At 42.7% G+C, this 17,428-nt stretch overlaps 1 protein-coding gene across 4 annotated transcripts; it reads right to left on the bottom strand.

Moving 5' to 3' along the window:
* Positions 1 to 8,748: 8,748 nt before the first annotated feature.
* NDUFV3 (NADH:ubiquinone oxidoreductase subunit V3) lies at positions 8,749 to 17,396 on the bottom strand. Of its 4 annotated transcripts, none has more exons than XR_004495716.1 (5): positions 17,282 to 17,396; positions 17,117 to 17,183; positions 12,886 to 13,827; positions 11,289 to 11,462; positions 9,016 to 9,125 (listed from the first exon to the last, which is right to left on the bottom strand). XR_004495716.1 is itself a non-coding variant. In XM_015643102.3 (4 exons), exons 1-4 carry the CDS (start codon positions 17,330 to 17,332, stop codon positions 8,965 to 8,967), a joined length of 1,221 nt encoding a protein of 406 aa, XP_015498588.1. In that variant the 5' UTR covers positions 17,333 to 17,396; the 3' UTR covers positions 8,749 to 8,964. The 4 variants fall into 4 exon arrangements, 2 of the variants coding, with proteins under 2 accessions (XP_015498588.1, XP_015498597.1); XR_004495721.1 differs by having other exon boundaries at positions 12,898 to 13,827; XM_015643102.3 differs by lacking the exon at positions 11,289 to 11,462 and having other exon boundaries at positions 8,749 to 9,125.
* Positions 17,397 to 17,428: the final 32 nt, after the last annotated feature.

Genomic DNA, 17,428 nt, shown 5'->3' with positions numbered 1-17,428 from the left:
CAATTCTGCTTCTGGGTTTGTAGGTTCATAGAGCAGCTCTGCAGTCCATTTCTTGACTAAACCCTGCTCTCCCTGCTCTCTGTTTAAAATAACAGAAAAGGCAGCAATGAAATCCACTCTTCACTGAGAGGTGACTCTTGCTCTGCTCACTCCTCATTTCAGGGATTTACAGTTCAGCTGCCTCCAGGGTTTGCTTCCCTCAGTTCTACTTTCTGACAACTATCACCAAACCCAGTCAAAATTGTGCTTTTGTTTTGCACTGCCTTCTCCAGTTCTCTTCTAAAAATGGTCATGCTTTTGCTTTTCCAGTCACACAGGAATCGAAAAGCTGTTTCAAACCCAGCGTGTTTGTCTCAGTACAACATCCCACGTATAAAACGTGTGCCTACTTTGCTTGTCAATCTTCATTATTTTCTTTACAGATACAGGGAAACAATCATGAGACACTTAACAGATTTTTTTTCCCCTTGGTGGTTTTTCAGGATGCTGGCATTCCTTTGGCTGCCAAGGAAGATATTCCCTGACTCCACAGTCTCCACTGGCAGGAAGCAGCTGAGCTCCCAGTTTGTGGAGTAGACTGCATTTGCACAGTGAGATTCAATCCTATCTACATTTAGGGACATTCTTTCTTTTTAAAAACTTGGGAACAAAGTTTTACATTATCAAAGGTTTGGTGGTTTGTGTTTTGGTTTTTTTTCCTAATTAGTGTAACACAAGCTGCATGTAGCCAGAATCTATAAATTCCAGCTGCTTCCCTGGTCAGTGCAGTGGTAGGATGCTACCGAGCCAGTTAAACATGGATAAATTGAAGCTTTCATTTTCCTGTCATACCTAGAGCCAGCCTTGCCCCTTTCTCATCCTCCCATTCAGTTTTGTATCACCACCTCCACTGCTGACAGTCCTTTTTTCAATGGGAATATCACAGCTGCAGCCACTGCCAGAATCTCTTGGCAAAGGAGCTGCTCTCTGAGTCAGAGCCTAATGCCATTACAAGGTCTGCAACAGCTGCAGCAGTCAGACATCTGCAAGTCATTTGAACATTTTATGATGAATAAAAACTATCCATTACATAGACCTATACATTATATATTAACCCTAATACTTATTCAGTTACACTAACAATAACCTTTTCCCTCTGCATGCTGTAAACTTCTTTGGCTGCAGTGGTAACAGAGATACTCAGCTCCAGTCTGGTGGAGCAGTCCCTGTGTACATATTACCTAACTCTTCTACCTATTTAACTAGGAAATGATGGAAAGAAAGAAAGAAAGTGAATGCAAAGCTATAAAAACTCATACCATGCATAAGGAAACCATTTTTATATAATTACAAGAGGCTTCATACAAACGGAGAGGGTACAAAACAATGAGAAATGCAGAGGAAGAATGAGAGCATGGACTCAAAACATACAGTGAAGAGATCTGATTATGATATGCACAGATCTCAGACCCATCCAGATGTCTCCAGCCAGCAACCTGATCCTCAACACTGCATCCAAGCCATTTGAAATCTAAAAAATCAGAATACCAAAGACAGGGGAGCAAGCCTTATGGAAAAGGAGACCAGAGTTGTGAGTAGTTAAAATCCTTTAAAACAATAACGATAATAAAGAAACATAAGTGTGGTTTCATGAAGGAAATATATCCATGGCCACAAATTATGAAGTCAGCCCTCCAGGACATGACATTCCTCATGCAACCTGCTGAGTCTGCTCCACATAAAGAGGTGTAAAATTCACTCACAGGCTGGGTGACCTCAGGAACAGAGCCCCACATGTGGTTCCCTACCACTGAGTCTTCTCCATATGTACACTTTACAACGCTAGATGCAAAGTGGGAAAGACAAACTTCTCCCTGAGTTTCACCGTAAGAGTTTAAAAGAGACAAGGTGAAAGTCTGGCATGACAGAAATTACCAAAAATTCTCCAGGAGGTTCAACCAGAGCCAGAAGTTTCCTAGCAATCCATATGCATATCAATATGATTTCAGCTTTGTTCATTTGTGTTGTTTGCAAATTCTTTGGATTCTCAGAAACACACCCCTACTGCTTCCCATTCCCTTTTACTCTGCATTTCAAGTGGCAGTTTGGTGCCTATCATAATACCTGGATTGCTTTGGAAGCAAAATGTCAATTAACTTCCACTTTCACACCAAGTTGAATGTGTGGATTAATAAACTGGAGAACAGTCTAGGTTTAAGTAAGAATCAGCCATTAGAATTGCCTTACAGTTAGAAAAGTGACTTTTAGGAAATGTTTTCTTGACTTGATCTGCTTCCTCTGTGCAGTCAGAGGCCAAACTGTTTATTTTACTGGCAATCCATCTTTATTGCTTGTGTTGGCTTTAATGTTTCCATTCAGGCAATCCACACATTAAATATGAGAAAGGCCCTAATATCCTAAAATCCTAATAAGTTTACAAACCATTCATTTAAAGGGGATTCAAAGGGAGTCCAGCAAAGTTCTTTTTTTTTTTTTTTAAGGGTCAGAAAAGCATTACATGTCAAGGATGAAAACCCACTTTGCCTCTGGCAGATGGGACACTTTACTCGACTTGACCAAATCCCCGCCATCAACTTGTGGAGCACCTACCTCCCACAAAATTTTAAAGAAAGGGGAAAAGAAAGGGAAAATCCTGGCCCTTCTGATGGCAAAGATAACTTACCCAGCGTGACGTGACGCAATGATGCCTTTCTAAGTCAGCAGCCAGCCAGCTGTCTCCCTGCTGCTGCTCCTGCTTTTCCCATGCTCCGGAGGAGCGGGGCTGGAGCAGCCAGGCCACTTGCACAGCCGCTGTCAAGTCAAAGGGCAAGAGCAAAGCTTAGAATAAACACGTTGTTTTCACCCGCTCGCTTGAAGTGCTGCCAAATCTCTTAACATTAGCGCACATAAATCGGAGAGGATGGCGGAGCCTGAGGCCCGAGCAGCAGCTGGAATCTTGTAGCTGTTACCTGGAATCCTAAGGTCCGAGTAAACAGCTTCCCCATTCCTTGAGGCTACGTGGAAAATCTCAAAAAACACAGTCATAAAAGTGCAGCCAACACCAAGGAAAAGAACCCCCAATTATTTCTTTCTTCGGTTCTCTTTTTTTATAGTCATCTCAAATTTGCAGTGATGGAAGCAGAGGGGGGAGGAATGGGGGTGTCCTTTTGGAGATCTTTAAAGATGCTGGTTTTCCAAGACTGTGCAGAAGAAAGCAGCCATTGATTCTAGAGACAAATACTGAAGTTATTCAGAGGGGAGGAAGACTATGAAGATAAGCAGCTCTGGGCCCAGCAGTAAAAACCAAACAGCAGGAGCTGAGCAGCTGCACTAAGGGTAGACTGGTCGATTTTTCTCAGTCCAGTGGTAACCTTCAAGAGGCAGGAGTGGGGCAGAGCAGTGAAGTTCCTTCCCTGAACTCCAAAATTCAGTTCTTTCAGCTTTGAAATGGTTCTTCAGCAAGGACTTGAGAGAAAAAGCTCCTTCTCCACATCCAGCTGCCAAGAGAAAAGGAGTTGAAAAACACCAATTTCTTATGGCTAACAGGAGGGTGATATAAAAGATGGAGTCCATTGACTGGTGTCCAGAGACAACAACCTGGTATGAATTCCAGCACCATTCCACTTCCCAGCAGCTGGATTTCTCACCAGGGTGGATTGCTGGTTTTGGACACCTCCCCATTTTTTCCTGTCTGTTAACAGTCTCCCACTAGTAAGTATTTGGAACAGTTGTAAAGCTTTTTTTGTATCTCAACGGCCTTACCATTGCCTGAATGCAGTTTCAAAGTCTCTGGCATTTCTGCCCAGCCTATCTGAAGTGTATTTTTGTCACACTGTTAATAAGCACTGCATCTCCTGGGAGAACCTCAGCTAGCTCAGAGCTCTTAAAAGATGTGTGTCCCAAAGACAGAAGTTGTAAGGAAAAAATCTTTCCCATTTTTTACTCTTTTATTCTGAGTTGCTCACTAAATAGATGTGATGTAAAAAGAGAAAGCTGGGACCACTAACTCCTCATCTATAAAGTAAGGATGAGAACCTAAGGAATTATGCAACTTGCCAGAGGTCTCACAAATGATCCAGTCCCAACACCTGAGTCATAAGGACCATCTTGCTCTCAGTTCCTGCATTTTCCTTATGTATTCTGAGTTTCTTTCCAGCTCCCCTCACATTTCTCCCAGTCCTTAAACTATAGGATAGAGTTTGCTTTTAGGAATACTCCAGGAGAGTTTGGGAAACATCTATGCAGTTCAGAATGGCCCTGTCTGGCATGATTTTTAGTTAAATAAAAAAGGCGTGGAAGAGGCCTTTTGGAAAAGGAGCGCCTGGAAATGAGCAATGGAAGCACTGAGGAGTGGTGCTCTCAAATCCCTTTCCAAGCCTTCAGGGAAGAGGAATTCTTGCTCTCTTTTGTGAGGCATGACATGAGCATTTCTGTAGCACAAGGTGTGTCATGGCTTGCACATTCCCTCTCCCCTGCCAGAGAGATGTCATTTCTAAAATGACAGACATATTTTAGAAACCAAGTGTACCCTCATGGCCTAATGTAAAAGTAAGAGCACCTCACTATCATGGACAGATGTGAGAGAGAAACAGAAAACAAAGCAAAATCTCACCAATAACAAACAAAAAAAAAAAAACCAAACAAAAAAAAACCCACAAAAAAACCACAAAGCATAAATAATCTACATTAGCTCATTTTTTACATTACTGCTTTGGGAAGTGTCTGTCTGGGAAGGGGCATTGCCATTTGAATCACATTTGAACCACATTTCAGACTGGAGTAACAAAAACAATCCCAGTAAGAATTGTAGGTGTTGATTTTAACAGAGACACATGGTGTGGGCTCTGTGAGTGTTAGAAGTTAAAATGTATATAGTCTGTATTATGTGATGCTATGGATTTGCAGAAACATATTCCTGTCAATCTATTTGGCAGTTAAATGTTTGTTAAGAGGGCAGGAGAGACCAAAATAAATTTTGAGAGTTCACTCACTGACTCTACACACTAAGCCAAAGTTTTTGAGATATTTCATTATAAATACATGCATTTAAACTTATGTCTCTAACTGTGCATTAACACATTGTACCCCAAAACTGCTGCATATCCAAGACTTCGAGAGGTGGGTATGAATTTCCAAGTGTACTGAATTTGTATAGGCAAAAATAAAAAAAGGGGAGCTCAAAAATATTTGTAGATTGTATTAGGAGTGATCCTGAAATGAACCCTGAGGATAATATGTAAGCACTGAAACCAGAGAATCACAGAAGAAAATTACTGACAGTTCTATTAAAAAGAGCCACATGAGAGGAGAAGGATGATCTGGAAACTTGGTGGGATGTTTTGTTGAAAACCCTAAGAGTTTAATTAATGTTACTCACAGTTGAGAGGATCTCTGGTTATGGAGTCGATCACTCTGTGTTACAGAAGCAACCAGGTCTGAAGGGGACAATAAGGGGGATTCCTACCTTTAATCAACTCCTTGGAGGGTACAGAAAGGACAAAGTCAGGCTTGTCAGAAATGTGGAGTAAGGATCAGCATCAGGAAACAAAAATATTCCAATTAGACAACAGGTAAAGGGTTTTTATTCGTCCTTTAAATCCTGAGAGTGTCCAAACGCTGGAGAAGGTGACCAGAGAGCCTTCAGGATATTGAGTATACTGAGAACTCAACTGGACAAGGTCCAGGACAACCTGATCTAATTTCAGCAGCTACAGAGCAGAGGACTGCTCATCTCAGGATTTCCAACCTCAGTTTGCACAATTCTGATGTTATAATGCTCCACAGGATACTGTGAGCGTGTTTTCTGCTCATTCACTGCACATCAACCACTGACTGGACCCATCAGAAATTCAAACTGTTTGGAACACACAAGCAATGGCATCTCTTGTGGTGAGAGAAAAAAGACCTGGGGCAGGTTTTTAGGCCTTAGTGGATGTGTTCTGATTGTTGAAGACTGGGGATGTACTGTGGGAGATCTGTCAGTGCACTCAGTGAAAAGTCTCATTTCCCAATTTGAAAGAAGACTTGAAGAGATCCTTATAGATTTCAGTTCTCATTGTGACTGGAGGGCACAGGAAGCACCAGAAGGACCAAAATAGTCTTGAACTTGCAATAGCTAAAGCTGTAATACTGCAGGCTGTGTTTGCAGTACCACTTCTGGACCTTGGATTAGTGGGTTTCCAGTGGCTGTCCGGAACCTTCTGGGTTCCAAATTACTTTGAAAGATCTAAGTGTGAGAAAATTATGAAAAGCAATTTTGTTAGCAGGTTGCTGTACTTCAAAAAAAAAAAAAGACAAAAAAAAAAAAAAAAAGACAAGTTTAAAACCCATTCCCTTTGACAAGGAAAGTGGTTGCTTCATCTTTTCAATGAAGAGGTTTCCATGAGAGGAAAGAGAATTCCACTTTCCAGATTTTCTTGTACTCCCCCAGTAATGCAATTTACATTGAAAACCCCACTTCTGAAGTGTGTGCTGGGCCTGAACAGCTGGTTTTCACAGTAACTAAACTGAGAGTTAATTTCTTTCACATTTGAGGTTTTCCAGGAATTATGTGAGTATCCTGGATTATACATTCTTCCAAACAAGATCCCTGACTTATCTGACAAGTGCCTAGTGCAGCCAGACCAAGTTACTAACGTTACAGAATTTGAGCATATTGTGTCACATCCTGATGGAAATTTAAATGTTAGCATATGACTCAAGCACAGCAACACCTGATAATAGCCAAGGACAAAAACATGAAGCCTTTTTCATTGAAGTCCAGGAAAACACAACAGTGGGGAAAAAAGTCTTGATGCCTTCCTTGTATTATCTGCCCTTCCCAGAGCAGACTGGTTCACTGAGCAGGGCAAACTAAAGACATGCACCACAGGAGTTACGAGGTTATTTGACTTCCAGCTTCATTTTAGAGGTGCAGAAAGATCACCAGAAGACACCAAGGCAGGGTTACATGGATAGAAAAGGCATCCACCATTAATTTTTGCTGTGATCATGAAACAAGGGTAGCAAAATGCCCGTCCCAGAACCAGATTAGAATCGCCTTTGTTGGAAATGTAGCTGAGCAGAGGGTGGGAGTTGACTGAAAGCAAGATACATTTCTACTTCAACCCACTCCTCCTGGGCTGATTCAGCCCCTGTTTAGAACATCAGCCCTCCTGAGAAATAAAAAGGGCACGAGGTGAGCGAGTCTGACTCCCAACAGCCAACAGTGACAGCTACTGTGGGCAGGCTGAGTAAATACACATTTCACTTTTACTGTGTAGAGTCTGACAATTTGCAGCCTCCTTCTGCAATCACAGAGCAGCTCAGAGCACAGATCAGCACCACTGCAGCTCTGAGCTCTGGGGCTCAGGTTACTTCATTGAGTCTCAGGTAATAACAAATCACAGCAGAGTTTCTGGGGCCCTCCTGTGGGCCCTTCACAAAGGAAGACCCCAATTCTTTCATGTTTTTAATGTTAGCAGCAAATTTCTCTCCCTTTTACAAGTACAGAGGACATGGGGCCATTGGTGCCTCCAAGTGACTTTCTGCTCTTTATTCCTCAGCACGTGGATTTATACATTAATAGATGTCTAAATTTCACTTGGAGTCACCAACATGCTCTTTATTTTTTACAGGACAATAAAATGGCTTGCCAGGGGTTTCTGACTTAAAATTCTACACAGCAAATTGATGTAGGCCTCTTGATCCTTCTTACCACATTTTTGCTAAGTTACAGTATAAAATATCTGCTCTACTAATTGCACCCAGGGATTCACATCCAATACCCAGATAGACTCCTAAAGCTGACTCTGTTTTCCCTTTGATCTTGCCTGGTCTGTTGCTTGAGAGAATACAGACAGGTGATGGAAAAATGCTGGAGTTATTGCAAGAACTGCTTAAAGGCCAATTAACTCCAAAAAGCCCCAAAATGAACAAGAAGCCAAAATGGAACTAAACCCACAACAGCTGGCAGCCATCAAGGCGATTTTCCCAGAAGGCAGAAGACTGTTACTAATAGGATGGAAATACAAAATTTACTGAGACCAACTGTAACTGCTGATAACGTGTATTGAGAAGTGCCTCATGGCTCACATTTTCTGCAGAGCAAGACTGAGGCTGGACAGCAATTTTAACTTTTAGTGTGGGGGAAAAAAAGAAGTGGGAAATTAAACATACTCCCAACAATTAGTGCCAGGAGCTGTTTTTATCCTTATGGTATTTTCATCACATTTAAAAATATTCATTCAAGTGTTTCTATCCATAGAAATAGGTTTCTTTCTCAAAGTTTAATCAACACAGTAAAAGCCTACTAGGAACTGCCCACTGAGATTCTCTTACATTTTAAATGATTTCAATTACTGCTTGAACTGGAGCCCCCAACAGATGATTAAATAAAGTTGTATGTTCTGTTCTCTCTTTACAAGAGCAGAGGTTTTGAGATGTTTCAATCACATTACATAAACTTGCATTCCTCCACTAACACAAAACATTCACTCTTGCCACAGGAGACAAATACTTTGTGTGCTGCTCCCAGCCAATGATTTTAACTCCCAAATCCAGAGTAAACATTACCTCTTCAGAGCTGGGAACACGTTTGTGTGCAAGGAGCACAGCCCACTGCATTACAGTGACACCACCATCAAATTCAACAGGGCAAATACTCCACAGGCAGTGGAATCCCACGGGATTCTCTGACGTGGCCCTTTAAGAATGGTCAGTATCCAAAAGTTTGGAGACACTGAAAAGTCAGGACTCTTTTACGTTATCACCAAATAATATATATGGAGAGGCAGAAAATACATTTTTATTCAGTGATGATTCACTTGCAGTTCACTCATAGAAGTCAAGAAGTGAGGGACTCCAAGAGCCAGGAAGAGCTGTTCAAAAGCCCAAGTTATTATGTCTTTATTGTTTATTATCTGATTTCAATTATACAGATGAAGCAACAGTGCTAAACAGAACAATTCATCATCCTGCCTGGGTGTTGGTTTATGTGTGGTTCTTTCAGTGCCTTGGTGATGGTCTTCCAGAGGATGGCTGGGGCTGCCTGTACTTTGCGAGGATTGAGATATAATCGTGAAAGGTGAAAGTGTGATATTCATGGTGCTGCAGGTTCTTGTAGGTGGAATTATCAAACTCCTCTGGAGCAGGCTGAGCTGTGGTCTCTGTGAAAACAAACAGGAACTGGTGACTATGAGGATGCCACACCAGAGGACAATGTTTTTTAAGCATTGACTCAGCCTTCATAAACTGTCAGATCCCTCATCCAGTCAACATTTGAAAGAAAATAAAGCCATCAACTTTAACAAAAGGAGAAGTTCACTAAGTCCAGCTGGTGCCATGTCTGGCCCTAAAGCAGCACATTACTGTGCAGTGGGGAGCAGGGATCAGCACAAGGCATCTCACACAGCACAGGTTTTAAACCCAACCCACCACCTAATGCTGGGGGTGGACAGGGCAGAACATTCCATTTGTCTCTGGAAGACATATGTCTGCATTTCCTGGCTTTCTCATAGCTGCCCTGGTTTTCATTCCAGCCAGAACAGTAGGTGACATTCTTAGCAAACCAGGAGGGGCAAAGGAGCAGTACATATGATGTATCATCCTGTCAGACCACAAGATACAGCTATTAGAGCAGACTGAATTTTTGCCATGGGGAGAAGCAGTGGAATTAGCAAGATCTCCACCATTTAATTTCAAATGTGGTTATGCCAAACAGTAATCTATCAAGAGACTTTGATGTAAATTTCTTTCCTTGTAAATGAAATCTTCTAATCTTTGTATTAGCCCTCCTTCAAAAAAGAATAACCCAATAAAGTTATTTAGAAGTCCTTACTTCCTGTTAAAGCCAGCATTAATCCTTATGCTTTTAGAATATTATGCAAATCTAGGCAGTATCATTTACATAAAAGGTTCCTGTTACAGGCTGATTTTACAGCCAAGCAAATTGCCAGAAATAAAACTTTACTCCCTGTATTAACTTATTCTTGTATACCCAGGGCTTTAACAACAGAACATACAGTGCAGTGAAAAGCTTTGTCATATAAATTTATATGGGGTGGTTCAGGTTAGATTGTATTAAGCCCTTTTTGTAACAGGCCCATCTACAATAAAAACACCTGAACACTAGGATTTTCCTTTGCTTATGACAAAATAACTGCAGTGTGAAGCAATCAGATTAAGAGAAATTTCCGTAGCATTTAGCAAGGCTTGCTTATAGAACTCAAGGTACTAAGTCATGGTTTCAGCAAAGCACAACAGGAAATGCCCTGTGCCTACTGCTCAGTTCCTCCTGACACAGCTCACAGGAGATGACACTCCAGAGAGAAAAGCCAGATGCTGCTCTTTGCTGCAAAGAGCCCCAAGAACGGGCAAGGGGAGAGGCAAGAGTACGCTCAAGCTGCAAGAGCCAGTTGTTCCAAATTCAGAGACAGATGTGCAGGAAGGGAAGCAGATGGAGCTGCATTTTTCCTGCCCAAATACACTGCACTTGGCTTCTCGAAGGAAAAATTTATTCCCAAATTCACCCTCCCTACACTTCATCCTTCATCTCTGCTTTGTCTCTTAAAGAACAAGCACTTCATGGGATGTTCTTCCAAAATGAATCACAGGCCTGTTTCTGAGTTACCAGCTACAACTGTGCTCCTCACTTGGCAGTTCAAATCAGCAGTTTTTGCTGACTGCTTTACAAAGGGATGACATCACCTGAACGTCCACGTTTGCATTGAGAAAAGTTCTTTTTACATCTTTTGTGTGGCTACTGCAGAGTTTGCATACAAAAGGGCACAGGGGCAGGGCAGAAGTAGGAATTACAGGTGGTACCGTCAGCTGTGAATGTTAAACAAGGAAAAGCAGTGGCTGTTCTCAAAGAAGGAAGAGAGAACAAAATACACCTGGAGACACCAGAAAAAAATAATGTTTGAGCATCTAGAACTCCACTGTGGATGAATGGTGAGAAAAGCATCATCTGTAGATAAAAACAAAGAGCCCTTCCCAAATTTTTTGTTATTTTTAAAAGAAAGCTTATGCTGTTGACTACAAGGAACAAGCAAATCAAAATATCACTTGCCAACAGTGCTGCATTTTGTTTTTTAAACTGCAGGATTATTTAGTTGGAAAAGACATCCAAGATGGAGTCCAACCTTTGGCTGATAACCACCTTGTCAACTGACCACAGCACAGAGTGCCATTTCCAGTCATCTGAGTTGAGGAAGAAGGTAAGGAAACAGATGAAATTATGAGCCAACCCCTCAAACAGAAAGCAGGCCTTTTACTCAGCACCATCTCCTGGAAGCTGACACACAAATGCAATTATTTTGTCTCTTAACCTGGCCAGGCACTTTGGAGTCACACAAAGCTGAGGTTGGAAGACACCTCTGTAGGTCAGCTGGTCCAACCCCAAATGCTCAGGCAGGGTCAGCTACAGCAGGAGACCCAGGGCCCCGTCCAGACAGCTTCTGAGTATCTCCAAGGATGGAGACCCCACCACCTCTCTGTGCAACCTGTGCAGAGATTACAGTTTACTGACAGTAAAAAAAAAGTGTTTATTGATGTTCAGGCAAAACCCTGTGTTTCAGCTTGTACCCACTGCTTCTTGTCCCATCAGTGTGCACCACTGAAAAGCCTTACCTCTGTCTTCTTTGCACTCTTGTTACTTCCACACATTGATGATGTTCTGTCTGAACCGTCCCTTTTCTGGGCTGGACAGTCCCAGCTCTCTCAGCCTTTCCTGTCCCAGCTCTCTCAGCCTTTCCTGTCCTAGCTCTCTCAGCCTTTCCTCACAGGAGAGACACTCCAGTCCCTCCATCATTTCAGTGGCACTTTGCTGGTCTCTGTCCAGCAGCCCCACATCTCCCTTGCACTGGGGAACCCCAAACTGGACACTGCACCCCCAGTGCTCCTCACCAGGGGAGGAGCTGCAGCTGCCTCAGCCTGACCCTCCCAGGTTACCCTGGGTGGCTTTTGCTGCAAGTTGCTAGCTCATGTTCAGTTTGCTGTTCCCCTGGCCCCCAGGGCCTTTCCTGAAGGATGATACCCAAGCAACCTTACAATTAATGTTGCTTTTACTTCCAAGCAGGCAAATTCTTTAATTCAAAGTAGCAACGAGGGGTCTCAAGAATGGCAGATTTATACTGGCTAAGATGAAAGGCAGAATCTCGACAGGTCAGGACAGAGACATCTGCTGCTGAGATACACAGAATGAGATCAGCAGGGCCGTCAATTAACAGGATGGCAGGAAATAAGAAGGGTAGGTCAGATAAAGAAGCAGAGCTGAGGAGATGATTACATGATACATGATGGTCTTTCCTGAAAACACACCATTATCTCCTCCCCAGCTCTCTACAAAACTGACTCACTACTTCCACACAAGTTGCTTGCAACCTTCCAGTCTTAGAATCAACAACACCTGGTTCTGGCATTATACTATGATTTCTTGAAGTCTTCTGAAATCTGAAACACTGACAGATTGAAAAGAAAACCATCAAAATAAAACCAAAAAAAACCCAAAACAGAACCAGAAAGATGGCAGGGTTTAAGCAACAATGACATGGCACCAAATTTGACTCATGAGAATGGCAGCTAGCAGATCCTTCCAAGGAAAGAGAAGAATGAAAACAAGTGTTGTCATATAAAACCCATGATTTTGCTCACAGTGGAAACAATTTTGTTTCCATTTTATAAGTAACTGTTTTATGAAACTATAAATATAGAGAAAATGAAACTGCTTTCTTTCACAGCATAGCTGGAGACTGAGTATTACTGACAGCTTGTAACAATTAGCAATGAACAACAATTTATCTTCCAGAAAGTCACTGCCACTATGCCAGCTTCAGTACAAAGATCAGAGAAGATGTGGAAACCCTTTAAAAAAGTCAAACCCTACCCCAGCTGCATCAATACAGTTCAAACAATTTAAAGCTGTACCCTCTATTGTACCGCTTTCTCCAGCCTGGACTCCTGCTTCCTGCACGGTCTCCTCCTTTGCTGCAGTGTCCATCACCAACACTGTGCTTCCAGAAGTCTCTTCCACTTTAGCAGCAGTTACTTCTTTTGCTTCCAACTCCTGTGCCTCCTTCACCTTCTCCTTCTCTCCTCTGGATACTAGCTCTTGCTTTTTGTCTTCCTGAGTCACTGCTGAGGCTTTCAGCTGAATAGCTGCTACCTGGGTTCCAATGGACTTTTCCTCCATATGACCAGATTTATGAGTGATATCGGTCAGGTCCAGACTTCTCACCACACGTTGTTCTAACTTGTGTTCTTTTGGAGTGGCTTTTACTTTGGGGTCTCTTGCTTTGGATTTTGATGTTTCCTGGCTGACTGATGTTTCAGAAAATTTGACCTGCTTTACAGGAGACACGTTAATTTCTGGTTTGCGTGGCAGCTTCTTAATTCCATATTCTTTGAGGGATTTCTGGGACAATTTATCTTTTGCCAGCATTGATGCCTTTACTGCTATGCTCTCAGAAAAGATGGGATCTCGTCTAGGAAACTCAACTTTCGTTTTAATGGCAACTTCTGAATCATCAACATTTTCATCCTCGGAATCTGAGCTAGAATCTGACTCTGAGCTGGATGTCTGTTCCTCAGCTAACTCCTTCCTCAGGCCTCCTCCTGTTGCAGATGTGATCAGGTTTTCCTCCTCAGGGGAGGAAACAACTCCTCGCTGAGGAAACGAAACCTCAGTTTTTCTTGACATGGCCATCCTTGTATCTTCAGCAGGTTTTGCAGCTTCCTCGAGGCTGGTGCTAGATATGCTCTCACCTTTTTTTGCAGACTGCAGGAGAGAGCTAGAAGACAACATTTTACGAAATTCAACTGGTGCCTTCATGGCAAGCAGCTTGGTGCTTCCCTGTGGTGCCACTACATCTAGGAAACGGCATAAAGAGGATTATCATCATTGTATCTGACATCGCTGTTACTGATCTTAGTCACAGTTTTAACTTTTACAGATTATCTGGTACAAAAATAAACTAAAAGTAATTACAATGCTAAATACAGGCGTTGCAAAGCAGGAAGTTTTTAGACTTTTTAAATTAAAGAAACTGGGGTTCTAGTAGCATGTAACAGTTTTTGCTGCTGTGATGCCAAAATTCAAGAGATAAACCCTGATGTTCCTCACTTTGCTAGACTCCTCCAAGAGCTGGTTTTCCCTGTGCTTCAACTCTGCATCACTGGAAAAGGTTTGCTGCATCACTGGAAAAGGTTTGCAGACACTCCCCTATCCCAGGTGAGCATTAGGATGGTTTGTTAGCCAAACTCTTCAAATGTTGCTGCAGAGGCGACACTTGTCTGTGAACAAGCCAGCAAGGCACAGACACAGTAGAGAGACACAGCCACAGCTGCTTGCAAGAGTTATCCTGGGAGCAGAAGACAGGGATGACTCCCAAAAGGCAAAGCAGCATAGTAAGAGATACTTGAGGCCATCCATGAAAATATTATTTGTTCACTGCCCATGTGAGCTGCCAGCTGAGGTGTGCCCCATAGCTCAACACTACTTCCCCAAGACCTCATCTCCTCCAGTCTTCACTTCCTATTTCTGGCTTCAGACCTCTTTGTTAAAGAAGTCTTAGAAGATCTCCTGATGCTTCATGTTTACTTGTGTCTCTGCTTCTTCTCCCTAGTGAATATCTGCATTAAGCTAAACTCTCCAGACAAAGATCCAACAGTTGAAGTAGAAGGCAGCAATTTTCAGGTCCTTTCAGGGAATAAGTAATACCCCTTAGATGCTTATTATCATCCTCAAGAGGCTGAGCAACAGCAAATACTGTTGTGGTTACAGAAAACAGGAGGTCACAGAGGACTGGGAGCATATTAAGAATATTCACCATGTCTGAAATTTGCTATAGCAAAGCCTACTCTATTACAAGTTGCACCACTTCCACCCAGCAGCAAAATTCAACAGATTTCCAGCCCATTATGCAGATTTTTCTGCAGAGTTTGGAAATCCAGATCTACTTTATATGCCCATAAACAAGATACAGCTTTCCCCTCACTGGTATTTTATGGTAATACCTTGTATGATTCAAGGAGTTATTACCATTAGTTCTGAACAGAAGCAAGTCTTTAGCAATGTCTAAATAAAAACACCACAGAAGAGACAAGCACATGAAAATAAAAGTAAAGTATTTAAGAAAGAAATGAAGAGTTTTTATCATAACAAAATACAATGAAAAACAGGTATCAAATTTACAAGCAGTATTTTAAATAATTTCAAGCACATACTTCTCTCTGCCAGATGGAAGGTGCAGGATGGGAAGGAAAGGCAGGGGGAGGCAGGAGGATGGGCAGCCACCTTTGGAAGAGGTCTAACTCCCTGCACAGACTGACCCAGCCAAACAGCAGCCTGGAGAAACTAACACGTGAAGAAGCGTCACTCAGGATGGAAGAGTTCTTCAGAGAGGCATAGAAGTTGTTAAACTAACACAAGAATGGCCAAAGGGAGGACAGACAAGGGAAAGCTAAGCAAAACCTGAAGAACTATTAATGTTAAAACATCCTAAGAAACCAAGAATGAAAGGAGAATTCAACTTAACAATTAGTTACTAGAATAATACTTTAAACAGTTAAGTTTGGAAAAGTGGCAAAAGATAGACTTTATGATTAAAAGCTGAAACATCCAATACAACTGATACACTTCAATTAGGGTATTTCCAATTTTGCACCAGCTAATCTGTACCTGTATCACGTTACCAAAGGAACAACATATCCAAATCAGTCACAGAAATATCATTCCCAGATGTGTTCTTCCTGAACATCAGCATCATTCCCAGCATGTATTTAAAGCCTGTTCACACTCAGAGAGGTGACAGGCAGTAATTACAGGTCTATTTCCCATCATTGACTCTGTATGTAAACACGACCATTTTATCAAAGCAAGGAAAATTTGCACATCCTGTTCCAGCCAAAATCTGGCATCCTATACATCTTAATTAACCTGGAGTACTTGCAGGGGAAGTAGCTGGCTGGGAGAGCTGGCCTAAGAGGGCTCCTGACACAAATCAGAGCTGCAGCACAGTGAATCCAGAAACCGATACTAAAGTGCATCTCAAACACACTTAATGCAAAAAAACCCCCCAAATCATAATAAAAAGCAATTTGCTGCTCAATCAATCTATGCAGTGAAGGCTTTCTTAATGGAACAGCCAGGCTTTTATTTGCTTTGGCATTTAAGAAGGTGGCAGAAGTCAGCCTTCAACTACTCTTTCAGTGATCTTTTCAACAGCAGTCAACAAGTCTGATCACTCCTACGTATGGTTCCATGGAGTTTCTCTGTTTCAGCACCTGGATCTCTAATTTGGGACAGAAAACCTCACTGAACCTCTGAGCCCCCATTTATACAAACAAGGCATCAGTCTTTGAAATTTGTAATCCTGTTTTGACTCTGGTCAGGGATAAGAGGGGTTCAAATACTCCCCCACGCAGGATGCAGGGCAGCATCCAAACCAAGGTTCAGGCTTGCAAATCTATGGGGCAAGAAGCATTATAACCAAATTTAACACAGCAGGGCCATGACAGCTTCTTTCACTGTTGCCTGGAGATGCTATTTGGGATATTTGGATCTTGGAAGTCCTTTTCTATGTCTTTCTATTTTTTAACACTAATTACACAAACATTTCAAAGGACGAGGGTGAACATCTAAAGTTAAAAAGTATATTTTGCACTTCATTAAAAACCCTTCCAGGGATGGGCATCCACAGCTTCTGTGGGCAATCTATGCCAGGGCCTCACCACCCTCACAATGTGGAATTTTTTCCTGATATCTAATCTAACCCTACTTTCTTTCGGTTTGAAGCCATTCGCCCTCCTACAGGCTGAACAGTCTGACACTGCCTCATCCAGCCTGGCCTTGAATATTAAGGTGAAGATAAACAGGAAAGAAGTGACAAGCGCTTAAATATAAAACTATATTAATGTATATATACATATATATACATATGGCCTATAAATATATTCCACACAGCCAGACCTTTACTTTTACTTTTATTACTACGCGGTACATTTTATCAGAACCCTCGTTTACATGGCGGTGACCTTTCAGTCCTTGTTTTTCCCAGCTTATGCAGCGCCTCTTCCGAGGCGTGACCCTTCCCCAGATCTCCTCACGCATTCCTTTTATTGACACCCCCATACCCCTCACACCAAACCACCCTCTTACTCTTTGGCGGCGCCGTCCCGGTGCCCACCGGCTTCGTGCAAAGCCCCCGCGCCTCCATCTGCAAGACCTGCACGGCACAACAGGACAAGAGTTAACAGAGCGGGAGGAAATTCCGAGAGCTGAGGGGGTGTGGGGGCAGGAAATCGGCCCGAGGAGCCCCTTTACCTCGCGGGTCACCGCCCGCCCACCGCCCCTCAGCGCCACGGCCGCCGCCATCTTGCCCGGAGCCCTCACGGCGACCCCGCGGCCTCGCGGTGGGCGGGGCCGACGCTGGGTGACGTCAGCGCGGGGCGCGGTGACGCAACCGCGCAC

Source organism: Parus major, chromosome 1 (assembly GCF_001522545.3).
Source record: "Parus major isolate Abel chromosome 1, Parus_major1.1, whole genome shotgun sequence".
NCBI classification, from domain to species: Eukaryota; Metazoa; Chordata; class Aves; order Passeriformes; family Paridae; genus Parus; species Parus major.
Note: the sequence above shows the minus strand (reverse complement) of the source record. Positions and strands in the feature narration are given on the sequence as shown.